Source organism: Schistocerca piceifrons, chromosome 5, assembly GCF_021461385.2.
Source record: "Schistocerca piceifrons isolate TAMUIC-IGC-003096 chromosome 5, iqSchPice1.1, whole genome shotgun sequence".
In the NCBI taxonomy this organism is placed as follows: Eukaryota; Metazoa; Arthropoda; class Insecta; order Orthoptera; family Acrididae; genus Schistocerca; species Schistocerca piceifrons.
The window spans coordinates 519,532,576-519,551,197 of NC_060142.1; the positions used below are offsets into that span (position 1 = coordinate 519,532,576).

The window sequence follows — 18,622 nt, forward strand, 5'->3', positions numbered from 1 at the left end:
TGTTCATGAGACCCAGAAAATATTAGATACAGGCTTCCAGGTAGATGCTATTTTTCTTGACTTCCGGGAGGCGTTCAATACAGTTCCGCACTGTCGCCTGATAAACAATGTAAGAGCCTACGGAATATCAGACCAGCTGTGTGGCTGGATTGAAGAGTTTTTAGCAAACAGAACACAGCATGTTGTTATCAATGGAGAGACGTCTACAGACGTTAAAGTAACCTCTGGCGTGCCACAGGGGAGTGTTATAGGACCATTGCTTTTCACAATATATATAAATGACCTAGTAGATAGTGTCGGAAGTTCCATGCGGCTTTTCGCGGATGATGCTGTAGTATACAGAGAACTTGCAGCATTAGAAAATTGTAGTGAAATGCAGGAAGATCTGCAGCGGATAGGCACTTGGTGCAGGGAGTGACAACTGTCCCTTAACATAGACAAATCTAATGTATTGGGAATACATAGAAAGAAGGATCCTTTATTGTATGATTATATGATAGCGGAACAAACACTGGTAGCAGTTACTTCTGTAAAATATCTGGGAGTATGCGTGCGGAACGATTTGAAGTGGAATGATCATATAAAATTAATTGTTGGTAAGGCGGGTACCAGGTTGAGATTCATTGGGAGAGTGCTTAGAAAATGTAGTCCATCAACAAAGGAGGTGGCTTACAAAACACTCGTTCGACCTATACTTGAGTATTGCTCATCAGTGTGGGATCCGTACCAGATCGGTTTGACGGAGGAGATAGAGAAGATCCAAAGAAGAGCGGCGCGTTTCATAACAGGGTTATTTGGTAACCGTGATAGCATTACAGAGATGTTTAATAAACTCAAGTGGCAGAGTCTGCAAGAGAGGCGCTCTGCATCGCGGTGTAGCTTGCTCGCCAGGTTTCGAGAGGGTGCGTTTCTGGATGAGGTATCGAATATATTGCTTCCCCCTACTTATACCTCCCGAGGACATCACGAATGTAAAATTAGAGAGATTAGAGCGCGCACGGAGGCTTTCAGACAGTCGTTCTGCCCGCGAACCATACGTGACTGGAACAGGAAAGGGAGGTAATGACAGTGGCACGTAAAGTGCCCTCCGCCACACACCGTTGGGTGGCTTGCGGAGTATAAATGTAGATGTAGATGTAGGTTCAGTCCAACAACCTGGTTTAAGGCCTGAAGTCTGTTTGCCCGACATCGAGTCTGTCAGCGGGGCATGCACAGCGGCGGCAGAAGGCAGATGTCAACGGTAATAATTTATTGTACCTAAGAAACGTTGGAGTTCTGTGTAAGAAGCTGGAGGCGGCAGTGACGTGATGGCCTGCATGCGGGATTTAGAAGGCTGTATTCCATCTGTGGAGACGGTGTAACCCAAAAATGTGACAGAGGACTGGCGCAATTGGAATTTGTCCTTGTTGACCTCGATGCTGTTGGAGTTCAAGGTCTGGAGGACCTTGTAAAAATGATTTTCATGTTCCTCAGCTAAGTTGCTGAAAATGAGCATATCATCCAGATATGCAAAGCAAAACTCGAACTATCGTAAGATTGAGTTGATGAAACGCGACGTTTGTGCCACATTTTTCAGGCCGAATGGCATGAAGTTGTATTGGAACAAACCGAGCAGCGTGATAATAGCTGTCTTTGGAATGTCTTCCAGTGCTACAGGAATCTGGTGACAGGCACTTTTACAGTCAATCACACTGATGATTGTGGCGCCCAATAATATATGAGTGAAATCGTTTATGTTTGGCACGGGGTAGTTGTCCACGACGATACGAGCATTTAAGCATCTGTAATCAATGCACATTTGAAAAGAACCATCATGTTTGGGGATGAGGTGAATTGGTGAGTACCAGTTGCTGTCCGACAGTTGTAGAACACCTGCCTCCAAAAGTTCGTTAATTTGCTGCTGGGCCACGTGCAACTTAATGGGGTTGAGGCATCTAACCCTGTGCCTAATAGGAGGGCTGGCAGTGATAATTATCTTGTGTGTCATTCCGTCAGTGATGGAAGAAACTGAGAACTGCACATGAGAAACTGAGAGCTGCACATGAGACTGAGTAACGTCTTGACGTGAAGTTTTTGGATGAGTGGGGCTCAACGAGGCATAACCATTAGCACAGTTGGGAAAAGGCAGTACGAAAGTCAAGTGCCTATTACGTGAGCGTGGCATGTGCTTATTTGGAGAGGTCCCGTGCGCGTGCAGCATGGAGTGGGTCGCGACGCGCAGCGACTGTCTGTTGTCAACCTTGCCTTTGGTAACCGGCACGGGCGAGAGAGGCATTGGCATCGTTCAGGGAACAGCAATGGCCGCTAAGTCACATGGTTGGCGCGCGAGAGAGGGGGAATGTTTATCAACACGCGGGGCGGCTGCCTGCACAGTGGGTATGGTCGTATCGCACGTGTGACTGTCATTAGAAGCACTGTTTGAAACACATGGCACTGAACGTGGCGAGCACATCGGGGTTGCGGTGTCTACGGGACATGAATCTTCACATGCAATTAATGTTTTTGGACTAACTCTCTGAGTGTCCAAGCTGGTGTCTGGTGGAGAAACAAGGTTAGGTGGCGGCACTGTGGACTGCAGTTTCAGCAGCGAGGTATGAGCCGCAATGAGCTCATTGTAAGTGTGTGCTATTCGCTGTTTCAGCTCATCATTTTCTGAGTAGATTTGTGCCTCCGAGTCATATTCTGACAGTAGGTTAGTGACGCAGGTCACAGTGTCACCCGCAAGGGCGGAGTACTCACATACTAACTCACATGTCATGAGAGAAACAGAATGTGGAACATAAGTTCGAGAGCACAGTATCTGAGTGTTAGTGGGATGGTGCAGCCCCAGGCCCTGAACCACGTTCGGAGAGAGTTTGTAATGAGACAAAAAGTCCATACCGAGAATTGGATCATTGATGTCGGCAATGTAGAAAGTCCACGGAAAACACAGAGGAGGAGATAGATGCACTGCAACTTTGACAGAGCCTGATGTTTGTAACATTGATGCATTGTAGCTCGCAGAAGTGACCTCATCAGTGGAAAGACGGGGGGAGCTCATCGATGTAGGTATGATAGACACATCAGCACCAGTGTCAACTAAAACGAGCTGTGACAAAATGTCAGTCACCTATAAACGACCACTCGGCTGGGCGGACGAATGGACGGAGTGCAATGTAGGGGGACACCTTTGAAGTTCCCTGCAGGACTCGGCATCTTTTAGGTCCTGCAGTCGGCTTGGATGCTGGCAAGGTAACCGGCACTTTTTAGTATTACTGCTGAAAACCTTGTGGTACCAGCAGTACGAATGAGCCGGATGTGGTGGTGGTGGTGACTGCGGCAGTGAAGGAGTCTTGTCCTCGTCGATTTGTTCTGGTGTGTATACCGGCACATATGGTGCGTGGGCGATCCTGGAATGTTCAGACAGTGGAGAGAGTGAGCAGATTCTGCCAGGTGGTGTAGAAAGCATGGATGTGGAGTGAGCTCTGCCTCTGCCAGCAGAGGCACGCTCTTAAGTGAGCATGGAGAATTGTGCACACTAAAATGTTCTTGATTAATCTGCCAATGAGACAAAACCGAAACAGGTCACAGTTGATAGTGGCTGGGCGCATTTTGCAATAATGGCGGTGCTTCACACAACACGACAGTAACAGTGGTTGCGGTCCATTGAGAGTCAAAGAATGTGTGTGAATGTAGATCACTTTGAGCATTATACAATTGATCAGTAGGTACACAGTTCTGATTATTACTCACTTCACACTTCACATGTTGGCGAGCACAGTCCGGTGACGCAAAACCCGAGTCCATTGTTTGTGTTAGTGACGTAGCACCCGGCCGTTGTAGAGTAACAGAGTTTGAAGTTAACATGGCTGGAGATCGTGAATCACTGTGAATTAATGTTGACAAAGGAATGAAGACGTCCGGCGATCATTGTTGTGCTTCCAAATCTTCAAGCAAAGCATTCGGTGAGGTAGCCATGGCTTCGTGGGTATAACCTGTTGATTTACAACACCTGGTGCGGGAGTCGCAGTAGACGTAGAAACTTCGGGGTCACCAGTATGGGAACGGGATACGATTATCGTTTGAATCCAATAACTACCCCCATTAAATTCCACATAGAGATATATTTCGCAGTAAGTCATATATGTGTACACAGCTTGCGATACAGAACAGAACTAAAAACTTACATGGAGGTTCGGCAGAGCAATCAGAGTCCAAAGATGGTGTTAATCGTGGTCGATATGACCTATCGATGCCACAACTGCAATGTTGTGCAAGCTGATGATTGTTCAGTGTCCTCCTACTCTATGAAATGTCTGACATCTTTGTCTACTGTTGCCTGCTTGGCAAGAGGCATAGGATAGGGTCTCTGAGATGGAAAGGCTCATGCGGCTTATGCTTGTATTTGAGTTTTCTAGCACTTCCTTCAAAAATATCTTGACATTCCACAAAATGTTTTTACAATTCAGTCATCACAGAAAGATAATCAACTTTATCTATCTTGCTTAAAACAGCATTGGGCACGTTACTTTTGCACTCACTGGTGACATGCTTGTTTCTCTGTGTACCATAATAAAATCCTAATGCTTTAAATCTAATGTGTAATTTGATTCCTCAAGATTTAACACTTGCACTTATTCCGTTGTCACATTACACTAACATGTTGAACTACTTACTCCCATCATAGTTATAATAAGATATCTTGAGAATTTTAAGGCCAAGTATACATCAGTTTTACTTACTGAGTAACTCCTTCAATGCTGGATACTGCTGTTAGAGAGAACATAAATCCCTCCTTTGTAACTCCATTGAAAGTAATTCTCCTGTGTTGCCAAACTGCAGGGTTGAGACCCCAGTGATGTTTATTAAGACTCTGCATATGGATTTCATGCAAATTACCTTCCTCTGTCTCCACAGTTCCAAAAACCATTCCCCACTGCTCATAGCCATCACCTAGTTCATCCCTGTGGATAGTACAAACATTACATTAGGTCTTACATTAACATTAGCTCTGCCTGAATAATCAAAACTTTTTAAGCTGAGAGACAGACTGTATGAGCATTTGTTTTTAATTTCATAAACATCTTTCACAATATTACTGCATGCTGTGTGTCATCTGTTGTGCTGTGGTGGTTAGAAATGCCACCTGGGGACATGCATGTCACTGGCTCTATTACCTCCTCCTTCAGTTATTTATTTCTTAACATTGTGATTTCTAGAAGGTTCTGGGACTTACATAATTATGAAATATAGGAATATGCTAGAACTTTCTCTAATGATGAAGTAATTTGAGATATATGTGTACTTCCCAAATGTGCTCAACGAATTTATTTTCAGTGTGAAATATTAGATCTTTTTGATAATCCTCTCTCATAACTGGTAATCAATTTTGGCACCTATGTCATATAGTTTGGTGGAGATGCAGGGTGTCTCAAACAAAGACATCGTCTTGACTCTGATAAGGCTGTGCAAGAAACATACCTTCAAAGGCAGGCTGCAGTACAGACAGTATATTCCTCCCATGGTCTGGATTGTCAAAGTACTATTGGATTCAAAAGCATCACTGTGCCAGTTGTATGCCAAACAATGGAAATTCTAGGTAAGAATATCAACAATGTAAGGAAAAGATAGATTGCTACTAAGTATAAAGATGACACATGAAGTTACACACAGGCACAATTAAATTAGCTTTTGGCCACAGCCTTTGTCAAAAAAAGAAAGAAAAAGAGAAACATTCAGTCAAGCAAGCACACCTCACACACTTTTGACCTCTATCTCTGACAGCCTGGATTGGCATTTTGGTCTGAGCTGCCACAGATGGTGGAGTTGTGTGTGTGAGATGTGCTTGCTTGTGTGAATGAATGTGTATGTGTTTCTCTTTCTGCTTCTGACAAAGGCTGTAACCAAAAGCAAACGCAAACTGTGTCAATGGCAAGCATGGCCAAGTTCAGTTGTCTGTTTGCAAAAGAGCAAGTTCCAACAAGCACTCTGTGTGTAATGTAAATGCAATTTTTTCAAAGCCTAACACTGCAGAGCAATATGTAATGAAATAAGTATGTGAGGACTGTGGTAGGGAATGTGAATAGTTGACTTAGGTTGATTGGGAGAAGTTTAGGAAAGTGTGGTTCTTCTGTAAAGAAGACAGCATTTAGTATGCTTGTGTGACCTATTCTTGAGTAGTGCTTGAGTGTTTGGGGTCTGCACAAGGTTGGATCCAAGTAAGAAATGGAAGCAAAACAGAGGCAGGCTGCTAAATTTCTTACTGGTAGATTCAAATAACAAGCAAGTGTTTCAGAGCTGCTTCGGGGGCTCAAATGGGAATCCCTGGAAGGAAGGTGATGATCTTTTTGAAGAACACTATTGAGAAAATTTAGAGAACCAGCATTTGAAGCTGACTGCAGAGCAATTGTCCTGTCATCAACATACATTTCATGTAAGGACCATAAAGACAAGATACAAGAAATTACGGCCTATATGGAGGCAGACACACAGTTGTTTTTCCCTCACTCTATCTGTGAGTGGAACAGCAAAAGAAACGGCTAATAGTGGTACAGGGCACCCTCTGCCAAGCACCACACAGTGCCTTGTGAAGTATGCATGTAGATGTGGTGATGTGGCTGTAGTGATTCTACAGTTGATCAGTGCAAATCAACTGAAACAGCAAGGAAGGCACACACTTATTCCATCCAGTGCCACACTTATAAATTGTTTGTCACTTTGCAGATTGCTACAGCCAAAATACATATTCAATTTGGCATTGCTGTGTCCATGACCTCTTTTGAACAGAGACACATATGAACTGTAAGGTAAGCCAAAGCTATGTGGATATGACATTCCTATAATAAGCATTTGCAGCCTACCTGCCACATTTCATAATCTTATAAAAACAGTTTTGAGCCCACATGAAAGTGAAAATTTTTTGGTATTGACTGATTTGAGCTGTTTAATTTGCACACCCAAGAACTGTTAACTCCTCTATGCCTGCTGCCAGGGTACCTGAATTTTGTGCTGAATTTAGTGACTTTTTCAAGGTGTGCTAGGCAAAGCTAATAGTTTCAAGGATCACATTACCATGAAAGACAATTAGCAGCCATAGTTTTGCTGAGTGTGACCATCCCTCATGCTGTTAGAGATCGAGTGGCTTAGGAACTCTCATCTTGGCAGAACAATGGTGTGGTTTCCCTGGTAGTAGTCAGTCAGTGGGAATCTGCTTTGGTGATTATTATGAAACCATCAGGAAAATTATGCTTATGTGTAGATTTCAAGGCAAAGGTAAATCCACAGACCATGACTGACTCTTTTCCTTTACTATGGCCTGAGGAGTTCATGAACAAGCTAACTGCCATTGCTTCTTTTCCAAGACGGATCTTCACAACACTTATTTGCAGCTTCCCTTGGATGAACAGTAGCAATGACCTTTTGTTATAAACATCCACATGGAGTATTCAACTTTTTGGGATTGTCCTTTGGTAGTGCAACTGCACCTGCATTTTTTCAGAATTACTTACAACAGTTGACTGCTGCAGTTCCTATTTGTACAACATCATAGTTGAAGGTTGTACTCTCAATGTACATCTTTCTAATTTCAGGAAATTATTTCAGCTACTCTTAGATGCTGGGTTAAAGTGTTATAAGACCAAGTGCTCCTTGTAATATTTGGGACATGTTATCAACAGTCAGAGTATCCACTGCTCACAGGAACACTTAACTGCCATCAGGGACCTTCCAGCTCATCAAAACGTCAATGAGCTTGGATAAACTCACTTATTATATTCGTTTCATCCCATACACTGTGGAGATTTCAGCTCCACTTCATCATCTTCGATGAAAAAACGTTCCGTTTGAGTAGACTAGGGAGTGTCAAACTGCATTTCGGAAACTGAAGGATGCTTTACTAAGTGATTGGTACATTTTAATCCCAATAAATCAGTCATGCTAGCAGTTGACACATCCTCTTAAAGGACTGGTACTGTTCTCTCATGCATAGTTGATCATTAGACAGGCCAATAGGCTATCTTCCTGTATTAAAAATATGGTTTGCACTGCTGTGCTTCTGACTGACAGTAACATTCAAAGTGCATTTACACTCAATATTCTCACAATATATCTATTATTTTTATGTAATTAAGGCTTAAAAATCATTAAATATCAAGATTTGGTCAAATGATCAAAAATGCTCCGTTATTGGCTGCTGCTCTGGTGATTTCACAAACTAGGAGTAAGTCAAAGTTATATGAGTGTTACAGGAGTGTCAGCCAAAGTTATTTTCTGCAAACAATTTAGCTATTTAGTGATGGAAAATGCAGTTACAATTTTTAAGTAAGAATAGGAAAGAATTTTGCGAACCCTGATAATGAAAACCTTGGGAAAGTTGATGCACTCATGTTCCATCAATCTAGAGCAGCAATCTGCGCAATGTAGGACATTCTTTTCCCTGCTCCCTGCAGCACCATTAAACTCGCTCAAAGCTAAGGAACTGTAGAACTTTTCCAAATGGGTCACAGTATTATAATTAGATTGTCAGTCATGAGCTATGACCCACAGCACAATAAAATTATTCTTGGCAAACCTTAGCGCTGATCTTGCACAGAAGACACTCAGCAGAGATCCTGTTTTGATGAAGATCTCAGTGGCACAATAGATAGCTCGTCTGACTGGTGACAGTGAGGTCACATCTTTGAATCCTGGTAGAGTCATACAATTTTAACAGTTTTACACAAAATATGAATATAGCATTAGCAGGAACAGATTGTAGCAGTTGTTTCGATGGTGGGATGTTAGTCTGAGAAATGGGCAACAGAGGATAAATGCATTTACTTTGTGAACAAAAAATTCACTTTTTTGGAAAAGTATTGCTAATGATGAGGTACCACCATGCACCCACAGAACAAGGTTTATGACAGAGAGATTTTCTATACAGAGAGATATAAAGGTTGTACAGTATGCAGGTAACTTAGATGTAAGATCTATGATGTTTGTAAGTGTAAACTAATGGCAGTATCTGAAGCAGACTTACTTTATCTTTATGTAACATGGGAGCAAGCTTTAGTCCTCTTTTTCTTGTCCTTCCACTCCCAGTCATGCAATAGCAAATTTATGGTGGAGCTCTTGCATGGATGCAACTCTCATGACACTGCCTCAGATGCTGCATCCTCCACACCAGTCAGCTCTTCTACCACAGAACTCTTAAGTTTAATTTGCATGATTTGGTCTTATTCAGAGTTTTTAGCAGACACAAACAGGATCTGTTTTGAACAAGTCAAAAGACATTCCAAACCTTGTCTGCACACAATAAAATGTGGCTGCAGTTCACCAGGCAAAGCTTCAGATCCTACCAAATCAATTTGATACCTGTCATAAGAGACCAGCAGTGTATCACACTGATCATACAGATGAATACTCCACCTGAATCTGGACATGCATCTCTACTGAGTGTCTGTTGTTCATGCATTAAAACCAGCAGATGCTCCTCAGTGTCTCCAGTTTTGTGAGTGGTTGTTCACTCAGATAACAATCAGTGGCTTGGACTGAATCTGTTCTTTAGGTCTGATGAAGCCTGGTTTCACCTGAGTGGTTATGTCAACTGTTGGAAACACAGGTTCTGGGCTATGAAGATTCCACATAACTTCCAAGAAACACCACTGCAAGATCAGAAAGTTGGGGTTTGGTGTGCAGTGTCTGCATGCTACATTATTGTCCCATCTTCTTTCATCAGATGCTGACTTCAGTATGTTTTATTGCCAGAATTTCGAAAGCATTTGTAACAGCATTAATGGAGGACGAAAAGACTTACAGTTACTTCCAACAGGATGGAGCAACTCCACTTACAGCCGGCAGAACCCCGGAGCACATTTACACAATCTTCACTTCTGGCAGGATTGTTAGCAGAGGTCAATCTGGTCACAGCCCTAGTTGGCTACCCAGGTCATGTGATCAACACTGTGGAATTACTTTGTGTGGGGAGCCCCCGAGTTTCAGTTATATTGCAACAACTCTCATAGTCTTCAAGAACTGCAGCAGAACCTTTTTGATAAGATTGTAGCAATTCCAGCTGTCCAGCTTCGACCAACCTTCAGCAATTTGTTGACCAGAGACCAAAAATGCCAAGAGATGAATGGTGATCACACTCAACATTTGCTATAGTCAGGTTAGTACTGTTTTCCTTCCTCTGCTGTGTTTCTTCATACTCTAGAACTCTGTTCTTTGGGCAACTTTTATTTGCTCCATCCTGTATGTTGTACAGGGGCCCACTGAACTGCCTAAGTGCCTTAAAAGTCAGCTTCATTTTTGTGGGCTACTTGATCCTGCTACGGGTTTTTCGTTTGTAGAATCAGGGCCCATGAGGACTCTGCAGCCTCAGCTGCCTTTGCCTCCCACAGGTCCTGCACCACCAGTGCCGAGCATGGAGTCAATGGATGTTGATGCAGTGCTGTTACCATCACTACAGCACTAGCAGCCCTAGCCCTGCTGCCCTCCAGTTGACCACCGTAGACCTTCCAACCCCTGCTGTGCCTTCACCAATGGAGAGAGATGCTCCATCTCTGTGTGTAGGTGCACACCCTATGGCTGGTTTTTCAGCTGATGTTTCCAGATGGGTGAATGGGATGTGGGTAGGAACTTGCCATCAGCTGAAGTTCTGGCTCCTGCCTCATCAGTGGTACCTGGACCTACCTGTTGCCTCCCCACTCCCCACCCCCCACCCCCTTCCATCAGCACACCAGTACATGACAATGGCAAGAAGGTTGGGAGGGGGGGATGTACTTATCTACTTATCACACCAAGCCAGTCCATGTTTACAAGTTGGCAGCAACCATGCCACTGCACCGCCAATCTGTGCCCAGCTCCTCGACACACCCTCCTCAGCCCACACTGTCTGTGGTGCCATGGATTCAACTTAAAGGACACTGTTCATCGCACCATGCAGTTTATTTTAGTTCAGTTCTGTCTGTTCCCCTCTAGTAGTTGTGTTCCTATTGTGGATATATGGACTCGAAGTCTTGCACTGTTTATTTATCTGAGTTTTGCTACTGGAATTTAAGTAAAAGAAATTCATCAAACACTACATGGGCATCTTATTATTTTGCTCTCTGTCATAGAACCCACCAACTCTTTGGCAGCCACCAGCAGGACAACCAAACACCTACATAGATCCACATGCATCAACACACTGTAATGACACCATCAAAATTGTTAACATTTTGGAGAATACCCTGTCAGTTTTTCTAAATAGCTTTGGAAAATGGTAGGTGCAGTAGCAACTCCAAATGGTAAGTGGAAACGGAAATGAGCATTTGGCGTAATTGGCCGGGAGGCCCCTTGCGGGGCAGGTCCAGCCACCTTGGTGCAGGTCTTATTACATTCGATGCCACATTGGGCGACCTGTGTGCTGATCGGTGTGAAATGATGATGAAGACAACACAATACCCAGTCCCTGAACGGAGAAAATCCCCGACCCAGCCAGGAATCGAACCCGGGCCTGTAGGATGGCAATCTGTCATGCTGACCACTCAGCTGGGGCGGACAATGGTAAGTAATTGTACCTGTATAAGCCAAACAGTGTATTAAGACTAGCAGCTGATGTGATCCATCATCAAGTGACAGTTGTAGATATACAGCCTTTAGATATATCTTTGGAAAATAGTGGCCCCCAGCCAGTTTAGTTAACAAAACCTTTGGGTGATGCATAGGATAGTGATCAATGTTGGACTGAACATTTATACTGAGCTTAAAATCACCACAAATGCTTATGGACATGTTAGGTTTTTAAAGAACAAGCATAAGCATTGCCCATTGATGGTGGAAGTTGGAGAAATGATGCCTGTTCCTAAAGGCAGGCGAGCTCTGCTTGAACAGCCTCTGACTGCAAACAGTAACTGGTGCGCTCTACAAAATTTTGGCACCTCTCAAGGCTTCATAGAGATGTGAGCAGTAAAATTACATGCACAGCTAATCGTTGGTTCAAAAATCTCCTTGAATGAATTGCACAGAGTGTCAAGTTAGGAAAAGGCAGTGTTTTAGGCACTAAATTAAACTGCTCCACTAAATTGCAACCAAAACTGGTAGAGGCATCTAAGCCAAAAAGTTTGTGGAGCACACAACTAAGAGGGTTAGTAGACATCCAATATTTTTGTATTCAGCTGCCAGTGACAGTTCTCCAATGACCGAAATGGTCTTGCAGCAGTGATGCATGCCTGGTGTTGGGCCCTTCACAGCAAAGGAGAGCCAAGGTGCTGATATTGGTCCTAATATGCATCAGATCTAATGTAAGCTTCCACAGTGGCAGGGGAACCATCTGCTCTGCAGCCATGATGCCTTGGACTGTCCATGAAACACGAATGAATGTGCGGCTGGTGGGGGCTTGTTGATACACAGCTGCAAGGTGATGCGACTTGCGCAGGCTCAACAGTCCAGTGCACAGTGTGTACAGTTGATTCTGGAAAGCCTGTTGCCACAGTCAGGAAAAGACTGAATTTTTTTTTGCTTGCATGAATCATGTCACAACACCAAGGAGTAAGGATGTTTCTGGACTGCCTGGTTAATGCTATCAAAAAGTCACTCAAAGCAGAGGGAAGAGTAGAACAACTGAAGTACTTAAGTCTCTCACAAGATGATGGCAAGATGGATGTACATGAACTAAGGTGTGACTTATAATCAGAAAAAGAAGATGATGTATCGTAATCAGCAGCTGACTGTTGCTTATGATGGTGATAAGCTACTGTGGATATTGTAGTTTCATTTATGAAAACATGCTGAGCATCAGAAGCAACATTGAAAGATTTACCGATGTCAAGTGCTTCACCAATATTAGGGTCAGATGTGGCCAAAGCTTTTGAGGGAAAAGTGCACAATCACAGCCTGAATCAATGATTCTGCATACAAAACTTTTTAGTTCTGACACATGAAACTTCACTTGCACACAAGGCCCTGAAAGTCAGCAGTCCACATAAGACTTCTTCATGTTGTTTACGATAACGAATAAACTGTAGCCTAGCCACAAGAAGATCTCTTTAATTACTATATTTCGTTAATAGAGTGCAGAGATCACTGAAAGCCAAAGCACTAGGGTCTGAAAGTGGTTGCAATTTCTGTGCCAATTCATATAAATTACCAATAGAAGACAAGCATAATACACTCTGCTGCCTGTCGGAAATGCTGCAAGCAAAACAGTACAGTTCAGAATGACAGAGGTAGCTCTCCAAAGACCATTGATTGCAGTGACCAGTGGTAGGGGCCTATCCATGACTACCAGTTGACATTGTTATTGCTGCTGGGATAAGAAATGCATGAGAGCCACATGCAAGTCTTCATGTTGCTGTAATAGATCCTGATACTATCCCTGTTGTAGTAACAGCTTTTGCTGCCAAAGTTCTAGAAACTTGGGGATCCTGACACTGGGTGCAAACTCGTTGCTGAAAGCATGGTAGAGTAAGACCTCATTGTCACTCTTCTGACTTGAATGTATAATCTATAAACAATGCTAATTTCTATATGTCTGCCATTTTGTCAGCAGCTGTGGGTGATCTGAATTGTTAAATTCTCCTGAAATATCAGGAATGCCGAGATCTATTGTAATTTTTTTTTTTTTTTTTTTTTTTTTTTTTTTTTTTTTTTTTTTTTTTTTTTTTGAGGAAATTGGATAATTTCTTTTATTTTGTCCATTTCAGTCTCATTAATATTTAATTTTTGTTGCAGTCGTTACCGGTTTTAAGCTGACATGGACATGTTGATTCTCAAACCACACAGTTTGTTATCAACTGTAACTAGTCATAAAATATGGTGCCAAAAGGCACGAACAGCTTCTGTACAGAAAGTCAAACTGTGAGCCATAAGTATTCTCACTGATATTAGCCCATGTGTCTAGTGTTGCACCTAACTGACACAACTATTCACAGTTTGACTTTTTGTACAGGTGCTATTTGTGCCTTTTGGAACCATAATGCATGACCAGTTAAGGTTAATAACAAGGTGTGTGGTTTGAGAATAGGTGTACAAGCCTGATACCAGTAATCACTGCAGTGAAAATAGTATATTAATGTAGCTGAGACACATGAAATAAGAAAAATTCCAATTCCCTCAGTACTAAACAGCTGCACACTTACCATCCAAAGTAATCATGCCTCAAATCAGCAAATCTTTTACTGATTACCAGTTTTGACAGACCTATGCTATCACCATTGGATCTCATAACATATTAACAGAAGTTCATGATTTTTACAAATTTGCATGTCACATAGTGATGTTGTGTCATTTTACAATAAAAGGTAGCAAGAAACATTGGCATGTCAAACAGAAAATACCACAGATATAAAACATACATAATGTTGTCACCATTGTGATGGTAAGTGAATGATGTGGTAGGATATCAGCACAACATTATGTATGTTTTATATTTGTCATGTTTTCTGTTTGACATGCTGATGTTGCTTGCTACTTTTTACTGTAAAATGATGCAACATCACTATGTACCAGACAAGTTTGTAAAGATCACGAACTTCTATTAATACATTACAAGATCTGATAATGACAGGATAGATATATCAAAACTGGTAATCATTAAAAGATTTATAAGTGATCTTGGCATACCTGGTATTTTAGAATAATAAAGCCAAGTTAATAAGAGCAGAACTCTGAATAAAAGCCAATAAGGGAACAAGAGAGGCCAGGTACAATGCAGAATGAGCAGAACGATGTGGTTGATAGTAGCTCATTCCACAGACTGTATCTTACTGAATCACAGTTCCCTGCTTTGTCTCATTGCTACAAGCAGCTTGGCCTGTGTAACATGACTTATATGCCCCTGGCAATGATCGTCAACTGTGATCTGTAGCACTTCTGAGCCATTACGGATATTGCCCATTGGGAGGACATTGAAGGATTGTCTAAGGATATTTGTCAACCTTTTAAGAAATCACATTTAAAGCAAAATTAAGTGAGAAGAGCTTGCCAGTTGCATCTATAAAATGATTTCAAGGGTCACCTACCTCATGGGACATTGAGATATGTGTTTAGAACAAGTATATAATTGATCTGTTGCATATTGTAAGTAAGTAACATGTAGATGTAGTTGTATGCTGAGGATGTGACTAGCACCTGCACAGAGAGGCATGAAAGGGGAGGGTTATGGTAGAGGATAGATGGCGGAAATGCTGAGGAAATAGTCTGGGAAACGATGATGAATCTGGAGCCCAGTGAGAGAAAGAGATAAAAAAAGATTTGAACAAGTTAGGAACCAGCATAAAAGTAAGAAGGGAGAGTAAGGCTGGCATGCGGATAGGAGGAAAAAATAGAGTTAGAACTCGAAAGAGGGTTGTGGAAGATGGAAAAATGAGGAGTAACAGATGAAGAGGTCTGGAGAGTTGCAGAAATGAAATACATGTTGCAGGGATAACTCTGACCTATGCAGTTCATAAACAGTGAGAGAGGGGATCCAGATGATATGGGTTGTGAACCAATTCTTAGAGCTGACCACATTTTGTTGGACAACATGTTCTGCAACAGCATGATCTAACTGGCTCGTGTTCATAAGCTGGCAGTTACCTTTAATCTGGGCAAATATTTTGTTCAGTACCATAATGATTTACAGTGCTGTATAGTGGATGGAGCAAAATTGATCGATGTGGCTGCTTCGCAGTCAAATATGGCTGGGCTCAAATAAGATATAATGTGTGTGTACTTGGAACAGGCTGTTTTTCTTTAATTCACAGTTAAAATTTGATTAATTCTTCAAAGCTGAATCGATTTTATTTACTCACAGCATGCTCAGCCAGTCCCCACTTCTCCAAGGCTCCCTGGCAACAGCTTCAGCAAGCATCTTAGTTGATATATCTCCTGGAAGTTCAAAGGGGTTGCTGCATGCTTTCCACCTACAAAAATGATTAGCAAAGCAATACTAACAAACACTATTGTACCATTTTAAGTTATGTATCAGAAGAAAGATGTAAACTCCTTAACATTCCACAAATATGTCACTTCAAAGGTAAACAAATCATTGTCAAGACAGCAAAAAAAGTATGTTCATATTCAATGAATGTGAACTAGATCTGATTTAAAATCTTATCAGAAAGTTGTGTGCAGCTGCATGTTCATGCCCCAGTTGTTGTGAGAAATGTGTTTTGTTGTTATACATTAGTCATTGGTGTTACGCATTATGGAAAATACATTGGTAGTGTTAAGGTTACATATCTAGGTGTAATGCTGCAAAGTGATATGAAATGAAACAAACATGTAAGGTTGGAATTAGGGGAGGTGGGTAATTAGGGGAAGTGGATGGTCAATTTCAGTTCTTTGGAGGAATTCTAGGAAAATATAGCTCACGTATAAAAGAGACCACAAATAGAACTCTGGTACAACATACCCTTGAGGACTGCTCAAGTGTTTGGAATCCTCGCCAGGTCCGGTTAAAGGAAACCGTCACAGAAATTCAGAAGCACGCTGTTACATTTGTTACCAGTAGGTTCGATCAACACACATGTATTACGGAGATGCACTGTGAACACATTCTTTTCATGAAACAGTACTGAGAGAATGTAGAGGATTTGCGGTTACCTGCAGAATAATTCTATCACCCCCCAATTTACATTTTGTGAAAGGACCACACATATGGGATAAGAGAAATTAGGGGATATGAACAGTCTTTTCCTCTCACTCCGTTTGTGAGTGGAACAGGAAACGGAATGACTAGCTATGGTAAAATGTACCCTCTGCCATGCACAATACAGTGGCTTGGAACATATGTACATAGATGTACATATAGATGACCCTCCTGAAACTATGGATTCCATACTCACAAGATAGTTACTAGATCATCATTAATGCAAACAGCAATACTGTGGAACAATAAATCACTGTCTTGATAGGCCAGGATTCTGCTACTGCTGTATTCCAACACATCCTGGTAATTGTTTCTCCCTCTTGTGCAATGCACAGCACAATCTTGTCACAAACAAACAACATTTAAATGCCGTTTCTGAATAAGAAACCTACTGTGTACGCTCTCCTTATATCCTGTATGTAAATGATGTGCTGCCACTTATATTCTGCAGTTGTGCTGAGTAATTTGCATATGCAAGCATGTAGTACACTTAGACCCAATTTGATCTCTGTTGCATGCCATCTTCATGACGTTTCAGTTTTGAAGGCCAGAACTGTACTCATGTACACAGTCAGTATGTAGTTGTATTTTTACTCAGGTAGTTGAAATGTACCAATATATGATTGTTAGGAGACGTTTGACATGATATGTTGACCTTAGGTGTCACATGTCAGGCTGCCACATTTACAGGCTTGAGTAATTTTTATAACAACATTATTTCAATTACCTGGTCATTTAGAATTCAATTTATTATACATACTCTGTCATTAATTTCATTACCACTTTAGCAAGAATACATATATATATATGCACTGTTACTAATCAATACTTGAACATAAAACATAAGCAGTTCTCATTTTGCAATTGCTGGATGATTTTTGTACTGAAATTAGCATTCTGTTTGTAGTTGAGTAAGAAACTCACAGAAATGTTAGGAACATTTTTCAACTAATAATCTTCATGATACGGAATTTTATAAAAAAAATTGCTAGCAAACATATTCTATGACTTTCAATAGTAAAAGCCAAAACATTTATGTCACAAAGTGAGAGAAATGAAATAATGTGTAACTGAATGATGACAGTCTGTGTATGCTAGCAAGATTTTGATTGTAATCCATACAATCTCTGTTTCTAATATGGATGATGTAGGCAGTAATTGTTCAAAAATATATAAGGAGTGGCAAATCAGCCATGGTGGTCTCAGTTTCCCAACAGTTTTGTGACCCAGTTTCATTACAGTACTATGCAATAAACACATGTCAACCTGAGTTTCTTGAAATTTCTCTTAGCAATACCAAATCGATATCTACAGTATCAAGAAATCAGCAAATTTTGGTGGAGCAGATAACTCACAAATTCTTTTACAGCTATTGCAGCATTCAAGATTGCCGAGAAATGAAGATGAGTATTTGTCAATTAATTGTTATACCTTGATATATTTCATAATGAACATGTTTTGTGAAAAACTGACACATTCTATATCATGAATAAAATTAACTTAGCATAGTTGTCAAGATTTGAACATTTATACTTACAGCAGGTGAAAACGTACATGTTCTGCACTGTCTTCATTTTGCATCAATTTCCCATGGACACCTTGCCTGTAGTGACAATAACAGTGTTCATAATAAGAAATTATATGTATCTATGGAAACAATCATTAAATCTGTAAATTGAATTCTGAGTGAATTAGGTGATTTAAGGGAATAATAAATTGCTTTCACTACAGAATAATCTTTCCATAGTCAACACAAATATTTGAGATATCATGTGTTCAGTGACTAACCCAAGTAAAAATATATCTTGCATATTATATTTCACAATATTCATTATGATAGTATGACACATATTCCCAACAAAAGAACAGAATGTCAAGTTTGAAAAGATGTAGCTGTATATGATATCTTCATATGCGTTATGCGTTGGTGGATCACAACAATTTTCTGCGATGTGTGTATTTACCATATCTTGTATGGTTCATGCAGGATCAGTGAGCAGACATTGTTTGTTAACATTATCAATTTCTCTGAGTCTTTGATGTAATTTCTTT

The 18,622-nt window shown here is 41.1% G+C and overlaps 1 protein-coding gene across 1 annotated transcript in view; it reads right to left on the reverse strand.

Moving 5' to 3' along the window:
* LOC124798208 (putative phosphoenolpyruvate synthase) overlaps window positions 1–18,622 on the reverse strand; it is a 293,711-nt gene that overhangs the window by 262,805 nt on the left and 12,284 nt on the right. The window contains exons 4-6 of the mRNA XM_047261511.1: window positions 18,108–18,173; window positions 15,732–15,842; window positions 4,722–4,943 (exon numbers count right to left, since the gene is read on the reverse strand). Coding sequence (XP_047117467.1) covers window positions 4,722–4,943; window positions 15,732–15,842; window positions 18,108–18,173 — 399 coding nt within the window. The remainder of the gene's footprint in view (window positions 1–4,721; window positions 4,944–15,731; window positions 15,843–18,107; window positions 18,174–18,622) is intronic.